Source organism: Rosa chinensis, chromosome 4 (genome assembly GCF_002994745.2).
Source record: "Rosa chinensis cultivar Old Blush chromosome 4, RchiOBHm-V2, whole genome shotgun sequence".
Taxonomy (NCBI): domain Eukaryota; kingdom Viridiplantae; phylum Streptophyta; class Magnoliopsida; order Rosales; family Rosaceae; genus Rosa; species Rosa chinensis.
The window spans coordinates 35,903,926-35,921,931 of record NC_037091.1 but is presented as its reverse complement, the minus strand read 5'-3'; the positions used below and the strand labels follow the sequence as shown (position 1 = coordinate 35,921,931).

General features: G+C 36.8%; 1 protein-coding gene across 1 annotated transcript; it reads right to left on the bottom strand.

Annotated features, from left to right (window-relative positions):
* Window positions 1–1,144: 1,144 nt before the first annotated feature.
* Window positions 1,145–4,102, bottom strand: LOC112197320 (40S ribosomal protein S8). Its single transcript, XM_024337944.2, has 5 exons — window positions 3,949–4,102; window positions 3,796–3,868; window positions 2,671–3,004; window positions 1,562–1,734; window positions 1,145–1,476 (listed from the first exon to the last, which is right to left on the bottom strand). The coding sequence occupies exons 1-5, from the start codon at window positions 3,950–3,952 to the stop codon at window positions 1,392–1,394; spliced, it is 669 nt and encodes a 222-aa protein (XP_024193712.1). The 5' UTR covers window positions 3,953–4,102; the 3' UTR covers window positions 1,145–1,391.
* Window positions 4,103–18,006: the final 13,904 nt, after the last annotated feature.

Here is an 18,006-nt window from a genome sequence, read left to right as displayed (position 1 = left end):
GAATGACTGATCTTGGATCGAAAGTGACGCACATTTGATTGCTGAAGGATATTTGGAGTAGTCTACTTGGCCTGGTTGATGGTGACTAGCACGAACCCAGCTCCTTATTTTTGTCAATCCATTTCGGAATGCTAGTGCAGTAGTGCAAATGTGACGAAAATGTGCGGCAGTGGGAATAGCACAACACGACACTAGCACACTTGCACACTCGTCATTATTTTAATTGCTTCATAAAGACTCTGCCTTTCATGTTTCCTCCTGACCTATCAATTCTGATGTAATAAATCAGCTGAAGGCCAAGGTGTACCATGATTCGTGAAGAATAGAATTTCATCAGACTGACTGAAAAATCGTCCCAAGTTTCATAGAATAACATACCATACATGTCTCTTCAGTATGGTGTGGTCAAGTTTGGAATACAAGAGAACTTGCATCTCAAAGCAAAAACCAGTGCTGGTTTTAAATTTTCCCACTTGACTAGCAAGTATAGTGATGGGTCTGAGAAAATCAAAGAATCAGCAAACATTATTGCTCATCTTCCACTCACCACATTGGGATGGACTTCAGTACCTTTCATTTAACAGGATATAAAGTTTCCCCAGTTGCATTCTCCGAAAACATTTTCCTTTGATATGATTAAGCAGGAGGCAAGGTGTCACATCTTCCGACTGCCATTTACTTCAATTTGGCGTTCTAATTCTACAATCATTGCTTCACAAATAAGAGGAGGAATTACCTGGTTGGTAAAGACGATGGACATATACCGCTAGCATAAAACTCCTTGGCTTGTTTCCCCTTACTGTTAAAAGGATTTGAATCGGTTCACCTTGTTTGACTATAAATTGCCGTTTGGTAAGCATTAATTGCAAGCAATTGACAAAATCGATTGTAATTTCAAATCTTCAAGAGTTTGACCAGCATGGCCCTGATAGCAGATTTCTGTTTCAGAGTCCGATATGCATCTATTCCACGACTAATATGCAATTCAATTTGTGGTCATTGATTAACAAAATATAACTACAGGATTCAAATACAAATCTCGTCTTTCAGATCCCAATTTTTCTTATTGGTATGATTACTGGTGACAGACTGTCTAGGAGTAGGGCAGACAAACCATGAATGTTTGAAATAAACAAGATAACCATTAACTCATAAAAATAGTGACTCTGAAAACTCCAATTGACCATAATACTTCTACATTGTTTAAGGAAGTTTGGAGTGACAGGAAGAAGTCCGAACAGACTTCTATTAAAATCCAAACTCTACACTAAATTGAGCAATAAATTACTATGACTAGATGTCTAGCACAATAACATATAAATAACAAAGGACCCAGCTAGCGATAGGTTTCACAAAATGGTCAAAAAGATAAAGCCTGGTGAATGAACTGCTTAGGCAGTGGCGGCAGCACCCTTCCCCTTCTTCCTCTGGAGCTTCTTCATGTAGAACTCAAGCTCCTTACCTTCCAAGATGTACCTGACAAAAATATGCAGGAAAAGAATTAAGATGATGCAAAAACAAATCCACACAGAACATACTAAGCTCATATTATTAGACTCACCCATCAGCTCTTCCACATTGTCCAGGACGGGAAGATATGCAGGCCAACAATCTACCACCCCCAAACTGCTCTTCAATGTGGGAGTCCAGTGTACGAACTTGCACACGCTTCTCAATCTTTCTGGTTAGATGATTACTCTTCTTTGCCTCCTCCACAGGAGCTGCTTCTGCCTCCTGCTTATACAAATGCAATGAATATTGTTAGTTTCATGAACTCCAAATATGCACTAGACAGCATACAAACACAATGATAACACATGATCATTTTATCACAAATTATGGGCAAGGAAATGTGGTCCTGTCCATGGATACATGTGTACACTTGAAAGTAAGTTTGGGCTTGCTTTGTTTCTCCTATCAATGTTTTTCTCATAACCACAAAGTTTTAGTCCTTTCTTTTCAAATATAGGATCCGCAACCAACAATAGCATTCAGATATTCTAAAACAAAACAACCTGAGATATTGCTTAAAATAAAACTACTCTACTAAGCAGGAGAATGTATAGGAAAGACAATGAGTGCAACAAAAGCAAATATAAAAATAGCCTAACCTAATATGTCAGACAAGTAAACGGACAGCAAATCTACTTCCAAAATGACACACGACTCATATACCCATCTACCAGGAAGGGATACGCTAGGGATCATAGTATGAGAACGTCTTGTCCCTGATATACACTAGGTAGGGGGTACCGGTTTGCTGCTTGGATTTTTGGTTCTTGAGCCACTTTTGAAAGTGCATTCATATATGTACACATATAGGCAGAAAGAGGAGCTAACAAAGTTTGCCTATGTCGACAGCTTTTGAAGTTATAACTTAAAATCCTTTTATCCTTTTTATTCCCAATATATATAATGGTGCATGGAGGCCTATGCATACCCACAAACATTTGAAGTAGAATATAAAGATGTATTTTCTGGTAATTTAGATATTTTAATTTCAGTAAGAAAATATTCATATTTCTAAAGCCAGAAACTAAAAAAAAAAAATGTTCTTCTCAAATTATGACAGGTAGGAACTTTGCATCATCAAATTGTTTATCTTCAAATCACCTTAACATTTAACTTATTGCAGATAAAGGAATCTACTTCAGAAAGGTTTTACATTACCTCTGAAGTATCCTTCTTAGCAGCAGCAATCTTTTTCTTTTTCCCAACCTCAACATTGTAGTGCTGAAGGTACCATTGCCTAAAAGGGGCTGCATCAACTTGGACAATTGCACCTTTGACGAGGGTTTGTGTTCTAACAAGTTCATTGTTTGAGGCATTGTAAACCACATCCAGAAGACGTGTTTTACGAGTAACAGCTTCACTACCCCATGAAAAGTTTCCGGTGTCCAACCTGAGAGCCCTCCACTTCACATTACCTCCTCGGACACGGATTCGCCTCACAGTCTTGTTGCTTGAAAGCTTAGTGTTTGCAGGCTGACGACCGAGCTCATACCTTCATATGGCAAACATGTGAAACACATGAGAAATTTGGCTAAATATCACTCTGGGATACTCAAAGCAAAAGAAAGAAATGGCATTGACCTCTGAAATTGCAAATGAATAAAAACAACATGTGCACTGGGACAGATTGTTTCAAAATGGATTCACAATCAAAACTGATATTTTCTATTACTTTCCTCACTATGATGCAAACCAAGGACAAGCTTTTAAAGGTGTCTATTGATACTGCGCCATAAGAAATTATCTAAAGCCTATGTGCAATTCACATGTCTTTGATTGACATCACTGACTCCCACTTAAAATTTGATTGCTTAAATACCAAAAAAAAAAACACACACACAAAAAATAGTTAAAAATATGACAAAACCAATGAAACTAAGCTTATATCAATAGACCGATTCCGATATAAAGCAGAAAAAACTGTAAGAAACTACATCCTAACTACATAATCTATTTAGCTTTATCATACTCATCATGTCAATCACTCCAAGTCCAGCCGCAGCATAATGTAGAATTAGTAAAACAAAGTTTATATAGGCTAAGCTGAGACCAGAAGAAAGCAACAAAAGCAGAGACCAACACACTCATAGCAGCTCTGACCGCGTTATAAACCGCACAAAAAACACAAGCTCTGATAGATCTATAATCCAATCAAATCAAATCAAAAAAATAGAACCACAAACAAGTTCACCAATCTCAGAGAATAAGGAAAAAGACTAAAACCCAGGCATATGGAAGTATGAGAAGAGAGAGAAAATGAAAGAGGAGGTAGGAAGGAATTACTTTCTCTTCTTCCTCCAAGCCTTCTTCTTGCCTCCAGTGGCACGCCTCTTGTGCATCGAGTCACGTGAGATACCTGCAAGTCGAAGCCACTATTAGCCATAATACTGAGACTGAGATTGAGACGACCAGAGAGCGAGAGAGAGAGAGAGGTACCCATGGTTGCTGAGAGAGAGAGAGAGAGCGACGGCGAGACCAGGAAACGAAAGCTCTCCGCTTCTCTTCGGCTAAAGACTAAACCTTGACGCCCGCCTCTGCTTAAAAGAGGGTGGCTCAGAAACCCTAGAGAACTATTATACCAGGATTCAGGACATTTTCGTCATTTCGTAAAACGAGACGTTTCAGAAAGAAAGCAAAAAAAACAATGCCATATTCAATATTTCAGTTTCACCCGAGAATAAAAAGACTAACGATTTACCTTGGACCAAAAAATCCAGACGTTTTTCTTTCAGAAATTTTTACTTTTCTCTTTCCAAAACTCTTTTTTTTCTTTGTTCATGCTCCGTTCGTAAGTCTACACTGCTATGGTTTCTTTTTACACCAAGTTAATAGATCTCCTAGAATATTACAATTGAGTGCATTGACGAATGAAGATTCTATGTACGTAGTTTTCTTAGTGTAAACTGAGATTTGTAGTTGTGTAGGCTCTTAAATATTTGAGCGACAATGTACTAGTGGATGGTACGTATTCACTTACCTGCTTGACCATTGAGTTAGGGTACAAGCATATGGGGTTTATTTGTATGTGTCGTTCTGGATTTGGGATTAAATGAAATCTCTATCAAAAAAAAAAAAACCTGACTAAAAAAAATGATGATCAATCACCCTCACATGTAATGGTAGAAAAATTAACCCAATGGGATTGGTCTAATGGAAGCATGCTAGGCTGCAAGTGGAGCGGACGCTGCATGACTTCTCCTGATAATAGGAGGTCCCTGGTTCGAACCCCAGCTTGTGAAAAAATCCCTTGGGGAGGGGTCATACCCAAGTTGGTCCCGGTCCCGGAGTGATAACTCACTCAGCCACCATTTTGTTCACCCAAAAAAAAATGATAGAAAAATTATTTTTAAATTTGAGTTATTTTGTTTTTTTATCCTTAGATTGCATTTAAAGATGATTCAATATAGGTTGTGTTTTTTTGATGAGGTAAAAGAGAGGCTTGATAAGGTGACTCAATATATATATGGTCTTTTTAGTGAGGAATCCTTTTATTTGATCATTTTAAGGGACCGCTTGTAAGACCCACTTTTCGATCGCATATCGACATCTTGACCTTTGAGTTTTTTAAGTCTCCATTAGTAGATCTCACTTATACAAATTTTCAGAACCATTCATGTTCACAATGATAAATCACGATTATAAATATTTTAACCATTATTAATTTGACTGAAAATTTATATAAGTGATTTGCTCACGGATACTTAATAATCTAATGGTCAATTTATTAATATATGATCGAAAAATGGGTCCCACAAGCCACACGCAATCTCTTAAAATGGCAAAAAAAAAAGATACTTTTAGCGGAAGGGCCATGTGTGTGTGTCTATATTCTAGTGAGAGACCCCTGTTTTTGGCCATTTTAAGGAATTGTCCAGTAGACCAACTTTTTTTATCACATATATATTGGACTCTCGACTATTTAGTTTTTAGTTCTCAATGAGTATATCACTTCTGCAAATTTTCAGCTAAATTGACAATCTTTAAGGCATTTATAACTGTGATTTACAATTACAAGCATGAATGGTTCATATTGGACATGTTTGGTTCGTCCATTGATTTAATCTAGTTCAATACCTTAATGGTTATTAATTTGGCTGAAAATTTACAAAAGTGATCTACTCATATAGATCGAAGAATTGAATGGTCGAGATCCTAATATGTGATCGAAAAGTTGGTTTATTAAGCGATTCCTTAAAATAACAAAAAAAATCTCTCACTAGAAGACCCTATATATAGTGCCCTTCCACTAAAGGATCCTTTTTTTTTTTACATTTTAAGGGATACCTTGTGGGACCTATTTTTCTATGGCATTCCAGCATCTCGACAATTCAATTTTTAGGTCCTAGTATATAAATCATTTCTGCAAATTTTCAGCCAAATTGATGATCGTTAAGGTATTGAACTAGATTAATCAATGGACGAACATAATTTGTCCAGCCTAAACTGTTCATGTTTATAATTGTAAATCGCAGTTATGAATGCCTTAACGATTATCAACTTGGCTGAAAATTTGCAGAGGTGATATACTTATATAGACCTAAAAAGTGAACTGTTGAGATGTGAAATTGTGATTGAAAAGTAGTCTAATAAGCGATTCCTTAAAATGACAACAAAAAATATCCTTCACTTGAAGGGCCTGTATATACACACACACACACACTTTAATTTCAAACTTCTTATTGTAAAGTGCAGTTTATTAGAAGACAAAAAATTTATATACACCATAATATTGATTAGTTTTTAACATTTATTTATTTATTTTGCTAATAATAAAAAAGAGCATGTAGCCTAAATCAAGGGTCCCGAGAAACTTGTGACACCATAATTCCATTTGTGAATGGGTAGGAAGAGTTTCATCACAGAACAATCAACCACACTGCTTAATCTATGACCACATCAGAGGTCGTGATACATGTGATGTGATGTTAGAGCCTCAATTAAGCTCAAACAAGCAAACCAATCATAACAATGCTTGATCCGAATTATTTACTTTTCTCGTAGGGCAAAGATTGATGTTAGAACCATCAATTGAGCGACCAGTAAACCAAGTACATTGTACACCAACTACCGCCGGTAAACCCCAAATCTAGGTATTGTACACCAACTACCATTGGTAAACCCAAATCCAGGTATTTAAGGAGGAAACAGTTCAAGAAGTTATTTCAATATGGCCACGTTCTACGTGATGCCATAAGAAGAAGAAAAACAAGAGTTATGGATCTTTTGATTCCAATGAGCCATAGTTATGAGATTTTATTACTAGATGATGTATATGTGCCCCCTGACTGAACACATTTACTACGTAGTATTAGACCATCTCTAACGGATTGGTCAGTTGCCACCTGAAAGCCCAACGATTACTTTTAATGGTCCAAACTGTTCTCCAACCGATATGCCTTTTCCACGTGGATTAGACATAAGCCTCTGCTCTGTAAAATTTGACAGCTTCTTCTCTTTCTATCTTTTATTTTTTTATTGTTTCTCAGTGCATCTTTCTCTTTCCTTCTCGCATCTTTCTTCCTTCATCTCACCTAGAACTTCAAAATTTCAGAGAAAGAAACACTTTTCCTCTCTTCAAATTTCTTCTCTCTTCTGGAATATCAAGAACATGGATTAAAAAAAATCAGATTCATCTTCAGATGCTGCAAATGAGAAATTTTGGAATATTGCCAATTCATCATTAGACAATGAATTGATGAATTTGCAGATTATTGCTCTACAAGAGAATGGAAGAAGAAGGCGTCGGGGCTCAGTTTCTGGTCGCATATATAAAGATAGACAACGATTGCAAGGCCACCAAACACTCTACAACGATTATTTAGCTGAAAATGTTGTTCATGAAGAAGAAGTATTTTAGAGGAGGTTTCGGATGCATCGACATCTTTTTGTTCGAATTCTATCTGCGATAGAAGCTCATGACTCCTATTTTGTTCAAAAAAGAGATTCAGCAGGCCGTCTTGGGTTATCGTCTCTACAAAAAGTTACTGCTGCAATGAGGATGCTTGCCTATGGAATTGGGGCAAATGTTGTGGATGACTATCTTAGAATCAGTGAAACCACTACAATTGAAGCTATGAGAAGGTTTGTACAAGCCGTTATTGATGTATTTGGCGCTGAATACTTAAGAAGACCAACTTCTAATGATATTTCCAGATTGCTATTGATTGGTGAGAGTCATGGGTTTCCTGGAATGCTTGATAGTTTGATTGTATGCATTGGAAGTGGAAGAATTGTCCGGTTGCTTAGAAATGTATGTTTTCCTGTGGAGATTAGCATGAACCTTCATTGATTCTTGAAGCTGTTCTTAAAAGGATATTTGGATATGGTATTCGTTTTTTGGATTACCAGGCTCTCACAATGATATTAATGTCTTGGAGCATTCACCTTTATTTGTCGACCTCTGTGAAGGCCTAGCCCCTCCGGTCACTTATAAGATCAATGATCATGAATATACAATGGGATATTATCTAGCCCATGGCATATAGAGAAACTGAGTTGCTTTTATTTCCAATAGCTTGTTGTGAGAAATTGAGTTGTTTATAGGGGTCAATTCAATGGAGCATATGTAATCTGATATTTATTTTCATTGGTTTATGAAATGAGTTTTATAGGGCAGCTTCTCTTCCCAGAGATTACTGCAGGAATTGTGTTGTGCAGACTGTTATAAATGTAGATGAGTTAAATGCCTAGTAGGTATTTGATCAAATGCCTCACTCAACTCTTTTGATTTTTTAGATTTTGTTTTGTGGTTCTGTTGTACAGACTGTGATAAATGCAGATGAGTTAAAGCATGTTTCTATTGTTGTCATGTTTCTATTACCTAACATAAAGGAAAAGAAATTGATGAGTTAAAGCATGTTTCTATTGCTGTCATGTTTCATTTAAGTATTATATCTCTCTTGTTGTCAATCTCAAAGATAATATTTTCTCTCCTTTTGTTATTGTGATTGAACCATCTATCATAGTGCTTTCTCTGTCAGCAAAACCAAATCTTCTTCATGTATGATGTGCATTCATCTGTAACATTGTTCATCATCAAGTATAAATCATTATCTATCATGTGACTAATACTCTGATAGTCCACATATCTATTTCTTATAACAATAGTAATTGACAATACACAGAGTAGAACTCTGACAACAGTAATTTATCTTCAGAGTGACGACCTGTGCTTGTAGCAAGTATCTTTAATTGTAGAAATGGTAGTCCTTGGCTTGAAGTATTATATGCCTTAGGTGGTTCTGTTGTGCAGGTTGTGCAAGTCGAAGGTAAATTGAATGGACTTTTACCTAAAGACTATATGCTTTAGCTAATTGAGTTTCTAGTAAACGTGTAGAATAGACAAACAGCTTTATTATCTGCAATGCCTACAAGGTTTGTGCATTATTGATTATATTTGATAACTCTTTCAATAACACATGAGTACCTGCTCATCAGCTACCTCTTTCATATCATATCTTTCTCTTGATTTGAGTTGGTGTGCATTAAATAGGATTGATGTGCATTGAATTAGCAGTAGAGTTGGTGTGCTTTAACATTACTGAGAAACCAACACGTTAAGGAATTATAAATTATATTCCTTAAAACACTCAACTTCCTTAAAATCTGCATACTCCTTAAAACCCTCAACTTCATTCACTCCTACAATAACTCATCCCAGTTTCACTCATACAGTAACTCTATATATCCAAAATTTAAATTATTTTTTTGCTTGTTCCCCAACTAATCTCAGTACACAAGCACTATATAATTCAACATTCTTTTCTCAGTATGTATTTTCATGTTCTTTTATGGATTCTCAATATTCACAGGTTTGCAGTTTTTTCACACAAGAGTCAGACTATGCAAATACTGATGAGGTCTCTCAAATGGTTACCAAAAGGCCTCCAAGAGGTCCCAGCTTTAATGTAGAGGAGGATCGACTTCTTATCAGTGCTTGGTTGAATACTAGTATGGATTCAATACAAGGCAATGATCAAAAGCTTCACACTTTTTGGGGGTAAATTACAGAGTACTATCATCAGTACAAGTCCTTTGATAGTGATCGTTCACAATCGATGCTGACACAGCGGTAGGGAAAAATACAAAAGGTGGTGAACAAATTTTCAGTATGTTTTGCAGCTATAAATGAAAGACATGAAAGTGGGAAGACTGAACAGGACAAGGTAAACTCTATTTGATTGGCTACTTAATACAATGTCTTCAAAGTAATGCCTCTAAGCACCATGATATAATTTTTTTTTTACTCTCTTCAAATTGCAGATGCAAAGAACATGTTTGAAGCACAAGAAAAGTTTCGGTTCAATCTTGATCATGCTTGGATTTTGTTGAGGCACCAACCAAAGTGGATACAATTAATGCAAGAGCTGTACAGCAAGAAAAGTAAGAAAATGTCTAAATCTTGTATAACTAATATCTCATCATCTTCAACTACAGGCACTAACATAGATATTGAAGAAGACACGAACACTTGCTTTCCAGTGTCTAGACAATCGGGTAAGAAGGCTGAGAAAAGAAAGCTGAAAGAAACCACTTATCAATTGGTGCAAATTCAAAAATTACATCAAGAGAAAAAAGAAAGAGATGAAAAAAAACTAGAAATTATGAAGGAGAAAATCGAGTTAGAAAACTTGAGGTTGAGAATAGGAAAATTGAGGCTGAGATTAGAATTATGTCTACGGATACATCTACTATGAATCCTGAGCAGAGAGCACATTATTCCAAACTTCAGATAAAAATTTGAAAGGTGATATATGAAGTTTCTGAAGTTTATTCCTCCAATGGTTTTTGAAGACTAGTTGCTCATATAATGTGCAACATAAGTCTGTATGGGGGTCAAGAGAGCCTTCTAGTTTTTTTAGTTTGTATCAGTTCGTGTATGTTTATGTTTTCATCTGTTTAGGTTTAGTGCTATGTATTCCCATATCTCAAGTTCTCATAATCTCAATTGCATCTCTTGGTGGAAGCATTCATTGTCTGATCTTTGATTTACAAGATAAAAAAAAAGAGGGGGAAAACAACATAAATAGAATTATATATATTAAAATAATATTCAAATTTGACATCTCCATTGGAGCTAAAATTAGTCAAAATGTTAACATGCCAATTTTACCATGTCATATGTCAAATTTAAATTTGACCAAAGCCAAAAGACAAAGCCATTGGAGATGCTCTAAGACCATCTCCAATAAAAGAGCTAAATGGAGACCTCTAGCCCTTTTTGCTAAAATATGGACTTCAACAAGAGAATGTCCAAAGGGCTAAAGGTGAAGAGGGGGGTGGAGAGGGCTAAAATAGCCCTATGGCTGGCCATTTAGTTCTTGTGGGACCCACTACAAATCAGCCTTAATTAATTGATTCTGATGCAATGCTAGGGATGACAATGGGGAGGGTAGGGTACGGGGATTAAATTACCGTCCCCATACTTGACTTCATTCCACATCCCCGTACCTGCCTCAATCCCCGTGATAAGATACTGGGGATTAATCCCCGTCCCCATCCCCATTGGGGATTATGTCCTCATACCCGCCCCAATCTCCATTAACAATATTACTAATTTATTATATAAAAATTCATACAAATAATTATGGATTGTAAAAGATGAAGTTAAAATCAAATATTAAAATAAAATAAATTCCTTCTTCAATCCAACAAAAACAAATACAAGTCTAGCTTAAAAATGAATAATAAAAGTATGCATTCGACAAAAGAAATTCCACAATCAACCGCTTAACCTAACAACTTGCTTATTCACAAAAAAAAAAAAAAAAAAAAAAAAAAAACCTTGCTTATTCACTCCAACAAGGTGATGTTCTCTTGTACATGCAGTATATTTACTTTATATGCCAGAATTTAAAAGATGACATGTTGATAAAGATTTTTTATTAAAAGAATCTTCCTTTTTTGGAAAATATTTATTAATAGAATTTAAATATTGACAAAAAAATGAAGTTTACATAAATATTTATTTATAAATAATATCAAAAATATATATAATAAATAATATATATATTTCATATAATTCTTATTGGGTGGGTATGAGGATGAGGATCAAAATATCATCCCCACCCTGTGCTCGATTTCAAAATTCAAATACTGGGGATCCCCATCCCCGTTACCCAATTTCCCCCGAATTTCTCCCCGTTAGGATTGAATACCCAATGGGTACCCTACCCAATGGGGATTTTTGTCATCCCTATGCAATGCATGGTTTGCATTCATTTCAAAGAAAAATTCAATGGCCCATAATAGAGAACCGTTGTAATCCAATGGTATGTAATTAAGGACTATAATTAGGTGTGCAAGCGGCTAATAATAGAGAGCCAATGGCCCATAATAGAGAGCCGTTGTAGTCCAACGGTATGTAAAATATTATTTAAATAAAATAAAATCGTAAAAATTGAAAAACATAATGTAAAATCATAAAATACTTGAAATGGCTAAAATTTAGCTCTGTCTTACTGGAGATGGTTTACTTGTTCGTGAATAAAGAATAATATTTCTGAGGGCTAAATTATAAGCCCTGACTCCAATATAGCTCCCTCTTACTCAAGGTTTCAAATTTCTTCGAAACTACCAAAATTTCAATCAAAATTTCCGTAATTTGAAAATAGCGAAACGAAATTCATATACTATATTATTTCCATCAGAAGTTTCCTAATTTTTTTTGAATTTTTTTGAAATTTTTTGTATATTTCCGCGAAATTCTTAATTTCTGAAATATCTACACATACAAAATATATTTAAAAATTCACACCGAAATTTTGTCAGAAATTTCTCCAAAATTTCTGTCAAATTTGTATGCCACTGACAACGAAGTTTTGTACTCATATTTTCATAGAGAAAATATGAATTTTTGATTTTTTTTCCAATCAAGTTGAATACAACAAAAAACCTTTTTGTTTTTATCTACTACCAAAATCATTTTCAAAATTCATGTACTTGGAAGCAGTATTGTATGATACTAAATAGAAACAGTTCAACCATGTGGATCGAACCACATCGTAGTAGCTCTTATTATTAATACTTTATATTGCTTTAGTTATACTTGTTCATTTTCATTCACGAGATTTCGGTATTACGTCACCCCCCCTAGCGGTTGTATTTTTCTAATTATTAGTGAAAAATGTGTGATGGCTAAGCCTCCCACTGGGTTCCAGCTATTAAAAAAAAAAAAGTAAATCACATTCACATTATCAATATACAGCACAATTATAGTTACATATAGATAAAAACAATAGTTTAGCAACATACTACAATATTGATTAATTACTCGTCCATATTAAATATCACAATTCTATTATAAATGTATAATTTTAGAGAGGCTACATTGTAAATAGGCTTATTATAGGTTAGTTTAGTCTATGTAAAAGTTTCGTTCAAAAATATCATTTTATAGATGCAATTAATGTGATTTCTTTATTTTTAAGGTTCTTGAGCCATAGCACCAAAATGAGATAAAATTGGCCCACTTACACCACTAAGAGATTTTTATTCCCACTAACCCCATTTAACAGCTAAATGACGATTTTGAACTTCAAAAGATTAAAAATTACAAACTGCCACACAGTCTCTCTCATCATCAATCTCTCTCTCTCTCTCTCTCTCTCTCTCTCTCTCTCTCTCTCTCTCTCTCTCTCTCTCTCTCTCTCTCTCTCTCTCTCCTACCTCTCTCTTTGTCGGCGACTTCTTCTTCTCTCTCTCTCTTCGCCGGCAGCCGACTTGTTCTCCTCTCTCTCTCTCTCTCTCTTGGAATGACCGGTTTCTCTTCAAGGTCTCCTCTGAATTCCTCAGCCTTTCTCATCATCGATCTCTCCTTCCTTCTCTCCTACCTCTCTCTCTGTAGGCTACTTCTTCTTCTTCTTCTCCTCTCTCTCTCTCTCTCTCTCTCTCTCTCTCTCTCTCTCTCTCTCTCTCTCTCTCTCTCTCTCTCTCAGAACGACCCATTCCTCTTCAAGGTCTCCTCTGAATTCCTCGCCAGGGAGACGTTGGGGATCACGATTGGGATCCGCGACCATCTCGTCGTCACCATCCGGTTGATCCTCAGCAACTTTCTTGAACTGGAATCCAAGATCCTGTCGGAGCATCCACTCCTGAAGATGACGAAGCAGCTCCAGTAAGAGCTACCTTGCCGGAGTCCAACACCTGGTAGACTATCTTGGAGTCGAAGCTCCGAAGCACCGAAGCACAGGCGAGAATGGCGACTAGCTATTGACGAAGCAACTCATAATTTTTTTTTTAAGTAATGGGACAGAAGGAAAAGGAAAAAAAAATAATTTTGAATGTCTATTGGGGGGCAATAGACATTTTTAAATGATATAATCTCTTCCGCTTTTTCTTTAAACAAAGTTTTGTTGTCTAAATTTTGGGAGATTAGTTCATATTCTGGCAACCGAAAGTTCTATTGGAGGATAATAGACGTCTATTGGAGAGCAATAGACCTCTATTGCCCCTCTATTGGGGCAGAGGTCTATTGCCTCTCTATTGGGGCAGTAAACCTTTCCGGTGAGGTTTTCTGAAAAGTCCGGTGGGCGGTGGCCAGTGACCGGAATCCAGAGGCAGGTGATCGGAATCTGGCGAAAGTTGGTCGGAATCTGATGGCCGGGCTCCGGCGAAGTCTCCAATGGTTTTTCTCTCTTCCATTCTCTCTCTCTCTCAGTAACAAAGGGGTGAGGGTAAAATGATATTAAAATAAAATAAAATAAAAAAACAAAAATCTTAATGAGGTATTAGGGAAGACCTCCTTAGAAAACAAAGAGGAAATTAAAAAAACTTAATGGGGTAAGTGGGAAAAGAATATCTAGAAATGGGGTGAATGGACAAAAACCCTTATTTTTAACAGAAATCGAAACTTTCTCCGAAATTTCCTTAAATTTGAAGTACTGAAATCGAAACTGAAACTGAAACCGAAATTTGAAACCTTGCTCTTAGAGCAAGTCCACCAGTGGGTCACCATGTCACCTAATATTCACTACTTTTTATGTGTATTTTCACTTTTTGGGTTACGGGCACAGTGTATTTCTTACCCTGGGTCATTTTCTGAGGAGAAAATTTCAGCCCACGTTCCCAAACTATGCTGCCAAGGCCAATTTGATACCTGAACTCTCAAAAGTATCAATGTGATACCCAAAAACCTATATTCGGCATCAACATGATATTTCCGTCAAAAATATTTAACGGCGCCATCTATTTGCTGACGTGGCAAACATGTGGGCCCCCCAAAAAAGTAAAATGACCAATTTACCCTTTTTTTTGTTAATTCATTTTTTTTTCCATTTCTTTTTCTTTTTTTTTTCTTCTTGCTCTTTTGGGATTTTGTTCTAGCCAAACCGCCACAAGCTCCGCTCCTTCTCCTCCGCCCAAGAAATCAAAGAAAAATGGCTTTTGCTTCTTCTTCAACCTCAGTCTTCTTCTCCTTCTTCTCTCTCTCCTCTCCTTCTCTTCTGCCCAAACCATTACCAATACTGCCATCATCCTCTCCAATTCGGCATTATCCTCTCACTGACTCCGACAGGTATTGCTCAGCTAAATCAAAATCTAAAACACACACACATTCGCATTCTCATTTCTTTAACAATCAAAGCTTAAACACTAGATAGTTTCCCAGACGTATACCTTACAACTTAGAGAGGTCTGGGTCTTCTGCCGCAAAGCCCACAAACAAGGGAACGTACGCAATCTAGTCCGACATCGTCGTCACCAGCAATGAAATTATTAAGAACAATCAGAACCCAATTTCTCTTAAAACTAAAATCCAAAATAGATGGGTTCTTGGGTTTTCACCTCACAATCAGGGGCCGAGGCAGGAAGGTATATAAATGGGGGCAAAAAAATTTCCGGGTTTTCGATTTCTGGCAGTAGCAGCAAGGCTGCAAATAGTACCATTCTGCAATCTGCAGTAGCAGCAAGGCTACTATTTGGATATTGATCCTTAGCCATATGAAACAAGAGGAAACCTCCAAAAAAGGGGCCTAAACCTCTCTCTTGGGAATTAAGTCGAACAGGTGGTGTGCATTATCATCCTTAGCCATATTCCACGCCAAAACCAAGCTTGCGAAACCCAAGGTTAATAGAATAGTAAGAGAAGCAACAAATACATCAACATTAAACATGATAGTAACCCACCCAACAATTTTCCATTGGGTAGAGTGATTGAAAACTGTGAAAGAACCACCCAACCAAGTCTCAAAGCTTGGGTTTCCGATTAACCAAGATGGAGGACCGTCTAGAGACAGCTTAAGCTTTGAGCTTTTAGAGGGAATTAGTGTAATACCCCGAAAAATCCAAATTAAATTCTGTGGATTTTTATAATTGATTTCTTGGTATTAGGAGCAAGTACGAAGCTGGGAGAAGTTGTGGAAGTAGTTCGAACGATTTTATTTTCGAAATCGAACGTTATTTAGGGGAATCTCAAAAAGTGACTTTTTATACATATGGAATTTGGGAAAACTTCCTTCATGAAAGTTGTAGAGCTCGTCGATAAGATCGCGTGCATATGTAGAACGCAATATTCGGAGTTCGTATGAATAAGTTATGAATATTTGAAAATTGAGATTTTTCTATAAATAGCAGAAAAATCCGGATTTATTCATTAAGGACGAAAAAATCAGATTTTTGCATTTTGGTCCCCGGTTCTCTCCGTTCTCTCTCTTCAGAACCCTCGGGTTTTCGCCGACCCAACCCGGATCCAGCAGCGCCGTCGCTGCACCTCCGGCCACGACCCGGACCTCTCCGTGATCGCCGCTCCAAGCCCAGTCTTCCTCTGGTGTCGCCTTGCTCCGCCGTTTCCCCGAAAGCCGGATCGAAGAAGCTCAGTCGTGCGATCGGACCCGGCCGGAAAACTACTTTTCCGGCTATTCATGGGCCGATCCTTCCCATTTTCGTGATCTTCTCCTCCCCATGATCATCCTCATATCCTTCTTGCTCGACGATTTTGAGTGTGGAGTGAAAGATCACAAGTTGAAGTTTGGACGTCCCTGATTCAATCTGGAAACGTGATCGACGGACGAGATTAATCCAAACTTCAAAGCTTGATCTAGGGCGATCTAGACCGAATCTCGCTTAGCTCCAGGTATGAAAGTTGATCACCCTTTTATTTTGAAGAAGTTTGTAGTTGACGACTTTTGCATCGGAGGTGGTTGACCCGGCGTTGACCGCCGGTTTGACCGCCGTTTGTGGCGGCGCGTGGCGGCGCGTCCGGCCATATTTTTGTGTTCTGTTTTCAGTTTATTCATCTATGCATCCATACGAGCGTTTTGATATATTACAAGGTTATTTTTAGAAAAAGTTGATAAATAGTGGATTTACGTTTTGACGTTACTAGTTAACGTTTTTACGTTTTATCTCCGGTTTACGATCTGTGAAGATCAGACCATCGGTTTTACTTCAAATTTTAATATGATGATCGTATGACTGTCCCGATGACTTTGTGAGGTCACGGGCGAAGATCCGACCGTTGGATCTTCGTATAATTGTGAAATAGTGATTCGGAAGGCGATTCGTGAGAATCCGACCGTCGGATTTTCATGAAATTTTGTGGAGATGTTTATAAGGACGATTCAGGAAGATCCGACCGTTGGATCTTCGTGATAATTTTGGAGGATGATCCTAAGGGCGATCCGTGAGGATCCGACCGTTGGATCATCATATAATTTCGATCCGACCGTTGGATCATCTTTATTTTTGAATCCGACCGTTGGATCGTCTTTATTTTAGAATCCGACCGTTGGATCGTCGTTTAAGGTTATTTCGTGTTTCGTTTATTAAGCAAAGACCATACTTGATTAGGTACTTGACGGTTTGAGTTGACGAGCGTTCGGAATATTGATATATTCGACTTTTTAGAAGACGCAGCTGGATTAGAGGTGAGTAAACCTCACATGGTTCATATTACGAATCAAATAAATTTAATTACTTTATTTTTGTAGCAATTGTGTGAAAATATTTATGGAATAAATATTTGTTTTAAATCATATGGACTTGATCAACTACGGTCCATAGGTAAGTAAAATGATTTTATTATACAAATGAATTTCACGGTTTTTATACTTGAATTATAGTTGATATTAGTGGTCATTCCTGAGCGGATGATTACGTATATATATATTTACGTGAAATATATATGTTGATTGGTGTGTGATTGGTATGATGAAATGATTGAGAATTGATTGGATATTATTCAAGCTATTAATCTCCCATTTAATTGTTGAATAATGAAATGTTGATCATGTGATGTGAAAGCTATTTTATATGGCCAATTGTGAATATGTGGAAATTATTTTAAGAAGTAAAGATTTGTCTTGAAATAATGTCTCTTTATATGGGTGTACATATACATTTATACAATCTAAAACTTATAAAGATTGTATGTTGTGAATTTGATTATGTCTGAAAAATATAATTATGAAGCCGGGTGATTACAACAACCCCGTGCTTAAGTGAATTACTGGTAAATGTGCTTCGTGGTGGTGCTTCGTGGTTATGCTTCGTGGTTGT